General features: G+C 50.1%; 1 protein-coding gene across 1 annotated transcript; it reads left to right on the plus strand.

Annotated features, from left to right (window-relative positions):
• The first annotated feature begins 1,529 nt into the window (after positions 1-1,529).
• H3-3B (H3.3 histone B) lies at positions 1,530-4,006 on the plus strand. Its single transcript, XM_055242210.2, has 4 exons — positions 1,530-1,805; positions 2,276-2,413; positions 2,497-2,650; positions 2,737-4,006. The coding sequence occupies exons 2-4, from the start codon at positions 2,286-2,288 to the stop codon at positions 2,863-2,865; spliced, it is 411 nt and encodes a 136-aa protein (XP_055098185.1). The 5' UTR covers positions 1,530-1,805; positions 2,276-2,285; the 3' UTR covers positions 2,866-4,006.
• The last annotated feature ends 9,232 nt before the right edge of the window (positions 4,007-13,238 follow it).

Below are 13,238 nucleotides of genomic sequence, written 5' to 3' on the forward strand. Positions count from 1 at the left end.
ATTGAGGTATTTGTACTTATGTACTGTAATTCTCTGAAGGCCAGGCATGATGGCTCATGCCTGTAATCCTAGCACTTTGGGAGGCTGGGGCAGAAGGATTGCTTGAGTCCAGGAGGTCAAAACTGCAGTGAGCCGTGGTCACCGCACCACTGCACTCTAGCACGGGTGACTGGGCAAGACCCCACTTCAAAAAAAAAAAAAAAATTATCGGCTGGGCACGGTGGCCCACGCCTGTAATCCCAGCACTTTGGGAGACCAAGGCGGGTAGATCACGAGGTCAGGAGATCGAGACCATCTTGGCTAACACGGTGAAACCCCATCTCTACTAAAAATACAAAAAAATTAGCCAGGCATGGTGGCAGGCACCTGTAGTCCCAGCTACTCGGAGGCTGAGGCAGGAGAATGGTGTAAACCCAGGAGGCGGAGCTTGCAGTGAGCCGAGATTGCGCCGCTGCACACCAGCCTGGGCGACAGAGTCACACTCCGTCTCAAAAAAAAAAAAAATTATTTTAGTTGAAACCTATGTATACCTGTATCTGCTACTTTTTCTTTTAATAGTTTAGATTATTTGTTGAACCAGCATCAGAACTATAGGGTAGAATGCCCAAGGCTCTATTTCAATTTTCTGGGCTTTGCTTGGCTAGTCTTAACCTTAAGCCTGCTATGGTATTTTCTATACTTGAGGCAACTGAAGAACTATTACAATCTACCTAAGACATTTACTTAGGCAAAGGTAGGGATTAGCATATTTACACATTTGTCATGTTTCTTCAGAAGTAATACCTGCCAGGATATGCTATTAAACAAAAGGGCACATATCTGGTTTAGTTATCTTTCATTTATTCTTTATGGACATGCAAATACTATAGTGGGACTATTTACTTTTGGCTGTAGTCATTTCATTCAGTTGAAGTACATAATTCAAGTAACATGTTGCTTAGTAAGTTACCTCTTGTTTAAGCATATGGAAATCAAATATTTTGTGACACCTTAAAAACATATGAAACTGTTCCTCTAAAATAATTTATTAACATGTTTATTTGTATCTATTATTTACCCCTTCCCACCCCACCAAGGGACCTGCTTTTGGTTAAAAATGTATGTGCATGATATATGAAATACTTGATAATATAACATGATTTACTGAATTCTAATTCTCACACTACGCACTTAACTATCAAAATATTATGAAAGGTAAATAATCCAGGGAACACATTTTACTTTACATCGGAAAATATTTACAAAAATTTTGTTAAAGTAGCCTCTCTGCGTGCATAGCATTCGCTTGATGCCTGTAAGTTTAGACTCCTGCTCATCCTGATAGAGACCAATGCAATTCATTTGCGTTGACTTTCTATTGCAGAGCTTTGGAACCAAGGGAAGGATCCAAACATAGCTCCATTTTATCCAATCAGAAGGGCCGTTTAGTGCTAAACTCTGATTCGTCCATTCCTCTTTGCATCCATCCAATCATTAGGCCACTTTAACAGCCAATCAGCGGCCTAGATATGCACCAATCATGGAACAGTGCCGAAGCACGGCCTTTGTGTCGGGGGATGTCAGCGCGTCGGCGAAAGCGCCCACCAATAGAAAAAGTCGTTGGTGTATGCAAAGAAGGGTTCTATGACGCAGAGACGCAGCGTGAAGCGTGCATATAAAAATGGAGGCGTCGAGGGGGCTTGGAGCGCAGAGCGGTTTCGTCTTTCGTTGAGCAGTGTTGGTTCTTCGCTCGTCGACTGCGGCTCTTCCTCGGGCAGCGGAAGCGGCGCTGCGGTCGGAGAAGTGGCCTGAAACTTCGGCGTGGGGTAGGCGTTCGTGGGTTTACCCGCGGCTTCAGGTTCTGCCAACTGTTGGCGCCGCCGGCCGCGGCCGTTGGGAGCTGAGCGGCGGGGGCTGTTCGGGCCGCTGGCGTCGGGTCGGGTGTGGGGCCGGGAGGTTTCCCCTTGGGGCTTTGTTCCGGAACTGCGTCCCCGCCTTTTCCCGGCGGTGATTCAGAGGTCCCGACGCCGGGTTCCGGGCAGTCGGGCCTCCGCCCGTCGAGGGAGGGAAGTGACTCCTCCCCGCGCTCCCCCTCCCGGGGGAGGCTGCCGCTTCTCGCAGCCTGAGTCATTAGGGGAGGGGGAGGAGGTTGGCGGCCCTCGGCCATCTGCTGCCGCGAGGTGGGGCGCGGGGAGGCGGGAGGCCCAGCGGAGGGGCCAGGGTCTGTTCCTCCCCCCGCAGCCCCGGAGGGCGGCTCGGGTGAGCGCGGCGGCCTTATCTTCGGGGTGTCTCTTAGGTGAAAGAAAATGGCCCGAACCAAGCAGACTGCTCGTAAATCCACCGGTGGGAAAGCCCCCCGCAAACAGCTGGCCACGAAAGCCGCCAGGAAAAGCGCCCCCTCTACCGGCGGGGTGAAGAAGCCTCATCGCTACAGGTAGGTCGGGCGGGGGAACAATGGCCCGGCGGTGGCCGGCTTTGTGCGGCAGCGTCCGCTCACCCCTCCCCTGCTCGCTGCAGGCCCGGGACCGTGGCGCTTCGAGAGATTCGTCGTTATCAGAAGTCGACCGAGCTGCTCATCCGGAAGCTGCCCTTCCAGAGATTGGTGAGGGAGATCGCGCAGGATTTCAAAACCGACCTGAGGTTTCAGAGCGCAGCTATCGGTGCGCTGCAGGTAAGACAAAGGCCTGGAGCGGGGGGAGGGCTGGGCGGTTTCCGCTGCCCGAGGGAAATTAATAGTGTGGCTCTTGTCCTCAACAGGAGGCTAGCGAAGCGTACCTGGTGGGTCTGTTCGAAGATACCAACTTGTGTGCCATCCACGCTAAGAGAGTCACCATCATGCCCAAAGACATCCAGTTGGCTCGCCGGATACGGGGAGAGAGAGCTTAAGTGAAGGCAGTTTTTATGGCGTTTTGTAGTAAATTCTGTAAAATACTTTGGTTTAATTTGTGACTTTTTTTGTAAGAAATTGTTTATAATATGTTGCATTTGTACTTAAGTCATTCCATCTTTCACTCAGGATGAATGCGAAAAGTGACTGTTCACAGACCTCAGTGATGTGAGCACTGTTGCTCAGGAGTGACAAGTTGCTAATATGCAGAAGGGATGGGTGATATTTCTTGCTTCTCATGATGCATGTTTCTGTATGTTCATGACTTGTTGGGTAGCTATTAAGGTACTAGAGTTGATAAATGTGTACAGGGTCCTTTTGCAATAAAACTGGTTATGACTTGATCCAAGTGTTTAACAATTGGGGCTGTTAAGTCTGACCATACATCACTGTGATAGAATGTGGGCTTTTTCAAGGGTGAAGATACAAGTCTTAACCACAGTGTAACTTAGTTTCCTTTAAAAAAAAAAAAAAAAAGTAAACCTGGCAGCTATAGAATACACTATGTGCATTTATAATAGCTATTTTATATATTGTAGTGTCAACATTTTTAAATTAAATGTTTTACATTCACAAGTGGTGGGGAGTCTTGTCATTAAGGTGTGTGTAATTTAGAGTCCAGTTGGTTTTCTGACTGCACTTGTTCTCATTGTAGTAAAATGCTGTGTGCATTTATACCTTGCATAAGTCCTCATTCTACCACGTTAGTTAACCCTCTAGCTGATAATGCAAACACTAACTGGGGGATTTTATTTATAAGGGCTCTAGAAAAAACGAGTTATTCACACCAGCATCATCTTAACGAATATTCTGAACTAGTTAGTGCAGCTTTTCATTGTGTTGTGTGGTTGGTCTCTTAACTAGGTTGAGTTTTTCTCCTCTGCTAAGAGGAAACAGTACCGAAGTTCTTTTTCTTGTGGCATTTGTATTATAAAAACTTGGTGTTGGGGGGAGGAGCACAAAACTCCAGCCCACTGAACCTCTGCCAATTAAGATGGTGTTGGGTTAGGTTACATCTGGTTACTGTCCTGGGAAAACCATTTTTATAGAGATGGCCTTCCAAGTGGTTTTAAAATTTACTGAAGTTTTTAGGTCAATTATGTATGTTGACTAAATTTACAAATAAACTTGTTTATCCAACTAAGTGTCCAAAACCTAAATTGAATGTACTAAGTTTTCACATGTCCCTTTCTCTAGGTCCTTGTATACTAATGGTTTGAGCTTAGATCATTTCAGGTGTTGCTTGGTGGACAAAGGAACCTTTTATTTACAAAGACACTAGAAAGCTTGTGAACAGCTCTCTGCTTAAGATGCCATAACACTGCTGTATTTGCAGCGTGGGCTAAGACAAAAGTATATTAATAAGCTTTTCCCCCCACTCCCGTTCCATAGTGTAGAAGCCCGGAGGTGTAGAACTCAGTCTTAAACTTCAGTATGAAGCCAGTTTCCTTGTGCAATGATGGCTACTAAAGCGTAGTACGTGCATGTCAGTGAGACAGCATGAGAGCCAGCAGTCATCAAAGCATTCCACGTTTGAAGGTAGCAACTGCTTAAAGTTACGCCCCATTAAAATTGCTTTTTCAAAAGTTTAGTTTCAAATGTAAGATTTTGGAAGGAAGGTAGAGTAGGTATCTTTCAGGTCGTGATAATGAGCTCCTATGAAAGAATGCAATATAATGACCTGCTTTTCTAGAAAGTTCATAATCAGCCCTAGAACTGTTGCACACAATGATTCCTCAGAGTGTGCTTCAGAATGAGATTAAGATTAGATGGTGGAATGTGCTATGCTCTGGAGTGTCTGGAAACAAGTACAGAAACCTGGCTACGGTGACGAGTTAGCTTCTGTTTACTACCTGTGACAACCCAAGTGGGTGACTAGTTAGTGAACCTTCTCCAGTCTGCAGGCTGGCATAGAAGGCTCTCATTATATTGGGCAGCTTGCAATCTGCCGAAGCAGCAACTTGCTTTCCACACTTGGCTGGAGCACTCAACCCAGAAGGCAAAGATAGCTTTTGGTTGTAGGCAGCTTCCTGTATGGGATATCCCTCGGTAAGGGTAAAGGAGCAGAGGCAAAGGAGAAAAGCAGAAGTTGGAGCTGACGCAGGTATCCTATGCCCTTGATGGATGAGACTAAAATAAAATTTTTGAAGTTAAGATTTTCTCATTTCTCAATGGTTTTCATTCAAATGATAATGTCTTTAAAAAAGTTTGGGGAAATGTCCAAAAAGCACTGACTTCTGATTCATCTGGGGCTGGGATGTGTGCATTCAATAATAAGGAAGCTCCATATTGAGGTGACCTCAGTGATAGTTGGCCCAGGACAGTGCCAGTCTGTGCCTGTTGAGGTGGTGTATTTTATTTATTTATTTACTTTTTTTTTTGAGATGGAGTCTCGTTCTGCTGCCCAGGCTGGAGTGCAGTGGCACCATCTCGGCTCACTGCAAGCTCCGCCTCCCGGGTTCATGCCATTCTCCTGTCTCAGCCTTCCGAGTAGCTGGGACTACAGGCGCCCGCCACCACGCCCGGCTAATTTTTTTTTTGTATTTTTAGTAGAGACGGGGTTTCACCGTGTTAGCCAGGATGGTCTCGATCTCCTGACCTCGTGATCCACCCGCCTTGGCCTCCCAAAGTGCTGGGATTACAGGGGTGAGCCACCGCGCCTGGCTTATTTGAGACGGAGTCTTGCTCTCACCAGGCTGGAGTACAGTGGCGCGATCTCGGCTCACTGCAAACCCCGCCTCTCAGGTTCAAGCGATTCTCCTGCCTCAGCCTCCGCAGTTGCTGGGACTACAGGCAAACGCCACCACGCCCAGCTAATTTTTGTATTTTTAGTAGAGAAGGGGTTTCACCATGTTGGCCAGGATGGTCTCCATCTCTTGACCTCGTGATCTCCCTACCTCGGCCTCCCAAAGTGCTGGGATTACGGGTGTGAGCCACTGCGCCCAGCTGGTGTATTTACTTTTTAGAGACGGGGTCTGGGGTCTCCCTGTGTTGCTCAGGTTGGTCTCAAACTCGAGCGCCCAAAGTGCTAGTATTACAGGCGTCAAGTGTATTTAATAGTGCCTGTGTTTACTGTTCTCTGTCCCAATATGGCAACTTATGCGGTCGTTCTACCTACCCATAGCATGGTGATGTGAGGTGGGGAGCCAGTGAATCTTATTTGTATAGGGACGTGTCTCAGGAAAATAAGGTCAAATTGTTTACCCACCAATATTCTAATTATACCACCTTCAATCTGAAAACGGGACATAATTTGTTTTGTCCCTTAAACTTCAATCATCTTATCCACATAGTCAGTTTTGGGATGAAGCAGGGCTGTTTTACCCAGAACCAGGGGTCCACAGTGTAACCAGAATAGGGAAAAGGAGGGGTGAAGAGGAAACGGGAGAAATGAAGGGCAACGGGTGTTCCCTCACTAAGAGTGGACCCGGCTTCTGACCTGCAACTTCATTATGAACAAGTGGTCTTCCAGCCACCTTCCTGAGGACACAGGCTAAGGGCTTCAGGACAAGTGGAGTTTCAGAATTTGCTTGGGTTTCAGAATTTCTGGGAGCCAGAGTCCTGTCAGGATCTTGGGTACTTTCAGCACCTGGCCCACTGTTCCTGGCCTAGGGACCATCAGCCAAAGGGAAGGAGAAGAGGCCCTGAGCTGACTGCCTGGACTGGAAATTAACAGTTCCAACTCATTGATTCACTGGATGATTCCCCAACAGTGGTATCTGCAGAAAACACTGCCTGGTGTCAGGTGTCAGGGTGGGGTCTTGCAGCCCTGGGAAAGCAGTCCCTTTCTCCTGAATCACCTTCAGGTAGGTCAGTAGAGGGAGGAACACTGCGGAACACAGTCAGCTGTCTGCAATTCAATCAGCAGGAAACAAGGGCTTGCCCTATGGTTTCTGCAAGATGGCCCTGGCCTGTGTTCAGATTCAGAGATTGAGGCCTATGGCCAGTCTAGGCCGCCATAGAGAAGGGCCAGGTGGGTAGTTTTCACCCCTTCTGCAGCTGTCTTACAGGGGGTGCTGTGGTCCACTGGGCACGAGATCCTTGAGCCCCTATCCTGGGCATTCTCTCCTCATCCCTTGGAGCGGGAGCATTTTAATCATCTTGCCAAAGGAATCGCAGTCCACCTCTCTCAGCCCCACCCCAGGCACTGATCAGGCTGCACCTTGCCCGGGCCCTCACAGCCTCTTCCTTCCCTCACCCCTATGGTGCTCCTGCCTGCCCCTGTGGGCATTCCTCAGGGAGGTGCCCTTTTCACAAGGATGTCACCAGTCTGGGCCACTCTTATCAAGCTGGGCTTGGCTTCTGACCAGCAACTGCTGCATGAAAGCTGGCCTTCCAGCGTCCTCCTCCAAGGCAAGGCTAGAAGAAGGGGAGAAGGGGTAGGCCTCTGTCGGGTTGCCAACCCAAATTCTACAGCACCCTCAAAAGACTAAGGATGCCCTTTTCTTGGGCCGGGTGGCTGGCGTTTTCCCTCCCTGATCCCTTTGTCAGCAGGTCTGGGGAATGAGGGAGGCTGCAGGCCGAGGTGGGTGCAGCTGAGACAGCGCTGTGTTTATGCACAGAGGAGTTTGCACAAGGCCTCTATTGCGAGGGGCTGTGGTGTGAGAAGGGGCTGGAGGATACTGTCCTCTCCTTGGGGACTCCTACTCCCTGTGGTCCTGCTGACGGCCCAGCAACCCCTGACTATCAGTGATCCCACCAGACACTGTCTCCCTCCAAGCAGAGTCACAGGATTTCTCTGGGATGCGCCCCAGCATGTTCTGGTGTCTCCACCTGAGCACTATGCCCGGTGGCCAGCAGGGGCCAATCTTGCAGGTCAAGCACACCTGGGAGCAGCGCTTCTTAGCTGTCTCCCGAGCCGAGGTCTCTCCACTGGAGCCCAGCCCGCCTCCTACCTTATGACCCCTCCCCATGGAGAAAGCTAAGAGGTCCTACAGTCACCCCCTACTAGGAAAGCAAGAAGTGGGGGCTTCAGTGAGGCTGTAGCTCCTAGAGGGGCGGTAAGGCCATGCGTGATCTGGAAAAGGGTGCAGAGAGAGGGACATGGTGAGGCAGCCAGGGTCTGGGGCCTTCTCGCTGGCAGCTGCTAGCTCTCATCAGGAAGCTGCAGTTCTGGGGATACACACAGTGGGATGGAGGGTGGGCAGAAAGGGAGAGGTTCATCTCAGACATCACCAGTACCAGGGACAAGAGGGCTCCAGGGAAGGAGAGGGAGATGGGCTGCAGGCTTAAGACAGGTGGCCTTTGCTGAGGGGTGTGTGAGGGATTGTGCCTGTCCTCATGGAGGTGGAACCTGGGCTCTGTTAAATCCCTATTCATGTACCACCTTCTACGTAGGCCACATTTTCCCCCCATAAGCTCCTCTCTGCCAGGCACTGAGCCAGGGGGCCAAGCAGAGGGGTCAGCAGGGGCTTGGGTCCACAGCCCAGGCATCACGGCCCTCACAGGGCTCTGCCTCCCCAGCTCCACACCTGGAGTTAGTCTCAATCCACCTGCCCACTGCCAGCGGCCTGAGGCCTGGGCAGCTGCAGTGCCAGCCAGCAGCTTTCCAGCCAGTGTGAGGCACAAGAGGAGACAGCCTCGGCCCTGAGCTGTCAGCTGCATCTTGTAGGTCTGGACATGCTCCTTGGCCAGCAGCAGGGTGGTTGTCAACCTAGAGGGCAGGAACTTCAGGGACAGAGTAGGGGCAGCAAATAAAGCCAAGACCTGCAGCTGGGTTATCCGAGCAGGGGCATCTGAGACCGGAGGGAGATGAGAAGCTCCTGGCGCTCCGAAGGCAGGGAATGAGTGTGTCTGCCCCTGGAATCACACCTGACACATAGCAGAAGTTCCAGGAGTGACTGCTGACCGAACCCAATGGCCCCAGCAGCCCCCAAGCACAGCTGGCTGGATCAGCTCCCAGCATGGGTGGCAAAGAATCAGTCTGGTTCCCAAAAGCTTTGGTTACTGGCCTGGCTTCCAAACCGAGAGTGTCTCACGTAGGCACTGAGTCTGAGAGAGCAGCTGCCCCTCCTGTCCCTCACCAAGAGGCTGAGCTTTAACTCTTGACACTTTCGTAAGCAGAGGCCAGTAGAGCAGAGGCTGCAGCAGTCCAGGAAACAGTAGTGGCTGAGAAAATGGGCTCAGGGGCTGGGAGAGGTGGTGCATACCTGTAATCCCAACACTTTGGGAGGCTGAGGCGGGTGGATCACTTGAGGCCAGGAGTTTGAGACCAGGCTGGCCAGCATGGCAAAACCCCATCTCTACTAAAAACACAAAAATTAGCCAGGTGTGGTGGTGCATGCCTGTAATCCCAGCTACTCAGGAGGCTGAGAGAGGAGAATCGCTTGAACCCGGGAGGCGGAGGTTGAAGTGAGCCGAGATCACGCCACTGCACTCCAGTCTGGGCAACAGAGTGAGACTCCATTTCAAAAAAAAAAAAAGACGCTGGTAGTAAACAAGCAGTGCTGCCCCGCAGGTGCATCTTGGTGAGATATCAGCCCTGAGGTCTGGGCTTCCCTTGATGGGCTCAGTATTATTATCAATATTCCAGAATGTTATAGAAGGGCAAAGGGAGCCCAGATCAGGAAATAGGTTAACCCTCTAGAAGAAACAATAAAAGGAATCTCCCAGAATGGGAAAGATAGTGAGCCATCTGCTGGGAGCAAGATGTCCGTCTCTGAAAACACTGGGAGCCATGGACCTAAGTCCATCAGGGAATCAGGCTGTGACTGCAACGCAGAAGCCAGGGCTGCGTCAAGTGTGTAGTCCTGTGAAACATAAACGAAGGCCAAGTTGAGCAAGGAGGGCCCAAGGATTTGGCTTTTGTGTAGAAGACAGACACGGACTCTCGTGGAGAAGAGGCATTTTGGAGTGCCTATCCTCAGCAGTAGGTCAGGTCTTGCCATGGCCTAGACAAACATTGTTAGAGCCAGGTGCAGTGGCTTACCCGTGTAATCTCAGCAACTTGTGAGGCTGAGGTGGGAGGACTGCTTCAGCTCAGGAGTTGAAGGCTTTAGTGAGCTGTGATGGTGACACTGCATGCCAGCCTAGGTGACAGAGCAAGACCCTGACTGAAAAAACAAAAAAAAACAAAAACCCACCTCTAAGCCTGTCTAGGTCACCAGACACCTGGCTGGCATGCATGGCATTCCCACCACTGGCTAGTATGTCCCAGTGGTGGATATAACCCAGAATTCTATCCAGACGCCTCAGCCCTATGTGATAATCAGCAAGATACAAGCAAGGTTCTCAGCCAGCAGAGCAGAGGACAAACCTCAGGGTGAAGTGTTTCCATTACCGTGCCACCTCCCCGCTAATCCTGAGACATCTGGCCAGGAAATGGGGGGAGGGTCAAAGGTCAAAGGAGACTTCACTCTGAACAAATTTCAGTAACACACTAGACGGGATTCAAAAAAGACAGTAAACACATTTCCCAGATAAAATCAATGTTTCAGAGTCCATCTTGAACAAACGGACATGCTTCGCCTTACGCCAAATTTTTTTTCTTTTTCTTTTTTGAGACGAAGTTTCACTCTGCAGCCCAGGCTGGAGTGCAGTGGTGCCATCTTGGCTCACTGCAACCTCTGCCTCCCGGATTCAAGTGATTGTTCTGCCTCAGCCTACTGAGTAGCTGAGATTACAGGTGCACGCCACCACTCCTGGCCTATTTTTTTTATTTTTAGTAGAGATGGAGTTTCACCATGTTGGTCAGGCTAGTCTCGAACTCCTGACCTCAGGTGATCCACCTGCCTTGGCCTCCCAAAATGCTGGCATTACAAGTGTGAGCCACTGCGCTCAGACTAATTTTTGTATTTTTATTTATTTATTTATTTTGAGGTGGAGTCTCCCTGTTACCCAGGTTGGAGTGCAACGGCACAATCTCAGCTCACTGCAACCTCTGCCTCCTGGGTTCAAGCGATTCTCCTGCCTCAGCCTCCCGAGTAGCTGGGATTACAGGCATGCACCACCACACCAGGCTAATTTTGTACTTTTAGTAGAGTTGGGATTTCACCATGTTAACCAGGCTGGTCTCGAATTCCTGACCTCAAGTGATCCGCCCACCTCCAAAAGTGCTGGGGTTATAAGCATGAGCCACCTCGCCCAGCCTTTTTTTTTTTTTTTTTTTTTTGAGACGGAGTCTTGCTCTGTCACCCAGGCTGGAGTGCAGTGGCGTGATCTCGGCTCACTGCAAGCTCCGCCTCCCGGGTTCACGCCATTCTCCTGCCTCAGCCTCTCCGAGTAGCTGGGACTACAGGCGCCCGCCACCAGGCCCGGCTAATTTTTTGTATTTTTGGTAGAGACGGGGTTTCACCGTGGTCTCGATCTCCTGACCTCGTGATCCGCCCGCCTTGGCCTCCCAAAGTGCTGGGATTACAAGCGTGAGCCACCGCGCCCGGCCTCGCCCAGCCTTAATCGAGGTTCTCTAAGAAAAGCTAAAACAGGCTGGGTGTGGTAGCTCACGCCTATAATCCCAGCACTTTGGGAGGCCGAGGTGGGCGGATCACTTGATGTCAGGAGTTTGAGACCAGCCTGGCCAACAGAGCAAAACCCGTCTCTACTAAAAATACAAAAAAAATTAGCCGGGTGTGGTGGCTCATACCTGTAGCCCTAGCTACTTGGGAGGCTGAGGCAGGAGATTCGCTTAAGCCCAGAAGGTGGAGGTTGCAGTGAGCTGAGATCACGCCACTGTACTCCAGCCTAGGTGACTGAGAGAGACTCTGTCTCCAAAAAAAAAAAAAAAGAAAGAAAAACTAAAACAACACAAAGGATGAAGATGGGTCAAATGGTCATGTTGGCCGGGTGAGGTGGCTCACGCCTATAATCCTAGCACTTTGGGAGGCCAAGGCAGACGGATCACCTGAAGTCAGGAGTTTGAGACCAGCCTGGCCAACATGGCGAAACCCTGTCCCTACTAAAAATTCAAAAAATTAGCTGGGCATAGTGGCACATGCCTGTAATCCCAGCTACTTGGGAGGCTGAGGCAGGAGAATTGCTTCAACCCTGTAGGCAGAGGTTGCAGTGAGCTGAGATCGTGCCACTGCACTCCAGCTTGGCGACAGAGCGAGACTCCATCTCAAAAAAAAAAAAAAAAAAAGTGATGTTGTCAATTAAAATGAATCAATGGAAATAAAGATAAGGGTGTGGACTTCCAACTGGTCAGAATCCCTGCTCTCTCTTCTTTTATTCAGAAAGCTCTACTCAGAGAATTTATCGCAGACAGAGGGGGTCAGATTTGTGACTGTCTGCCTCCCAATCAGACTGTGAGAGCCTGAGGCATTTATCTTTCTGGCCGATTGCATACAGGAGAGCACCATAATGCCTGTCGAATTAATGGACAACTGATAAGAATAGCAAACATTTATTCTGTGCATACCAAGTGCCAGCTGCTGGGCTGGGCACTTGATGAAGATGATCTCATTCAGCTCCTTTTACAACGGCATGCCGGGGAGCAATCTCCAGCCCCATGTTACACATAAGAAACTGAGGCCCAGAAAAGTCACATCATTTACCTGAGGTCATAAATAGTAAGAGTGGAGATGAGGGCTCAGCACTGTTAGATGTCAGAGGTGAGGTGAGTAAAAGGCATGCAGAGAAGGGGCTGCTTCGCTCACCTCTGCCCTGATAGAATAGGCACTTGTAGGGAGGTATGGTTGGTGAGTTTCATTCCATTTCAACCAGCCCAAGGGCCACTCATGGTATGATTTTTTTGGTGTTGGCTGTGCCAAAAAATGCTTTACTGAAGTGTGCTCAAAACAAGCAGGTCATCCGATGACATCTGGAATTGCTTGGGCTGGAGTGCAGTGGCGTGATCTCGGCTCACTGCACCTTCAACCTCTGGGCTCAGGTGATCCTCCTGCCTCAGCCTCCCAAGTAGCCAGGACCACAGGCACACACCACCAAGCCTGACTAATTTTTGATTTTTTTCTTTTTTTTGAGACGGAGTCTCAGTCTGTTGCCCAGGCTGGAATGCAGTGGTGTGATCTCGGCTCAATGCAACCTCCGCCCCCTAGGTTCAGGTGATTCTCCCACCTCAGTCTCCTGAGTAGCTGGGATTACCGGCTTGTACCACCACAACGGGCTAATTTTTCTTTTCTTTTTTTTTTTTTTTTTTTGAGACGGAGTCTCGCTCTGTTGCCCAGGCTGGAGTGCGGTGGCGCAATCTCGGCTCACTGCAAGCTCCGCCTCCCAGGTTCACGCCATTCTCCTGCCTCAGCCTCTCTGAGTAGCTGGGACTACAGGCACCCACCACCACGCCCAGCTAATTTTTTTTTTTTTTGTATTTTTAGTAGAGACGGGGTTTCACCGTGGTCTCGATCTCCTGACCTCGTGATCCGCCCGCCTCGGCCTCCCAAAGTGCAGGGATTACAAGCGTGAGCCACCGCGCCCGGCC

This window comes from Symphalangus syndactylus, chromosome 14 (genome assembly GCF_028878055.3).
Source record: "Symphalangus syndactylus isolate Jambi chromosome 14, NHGRI_mSymSyn1-v2.1_pri, whole genome shotgun sequence".
Lineage (NCBI taxonomy): Eukaryota > Metazoa > Chordata > Mammalia > Primates > Hylobatidae > Symphalangus > Symphalangus syndactylus.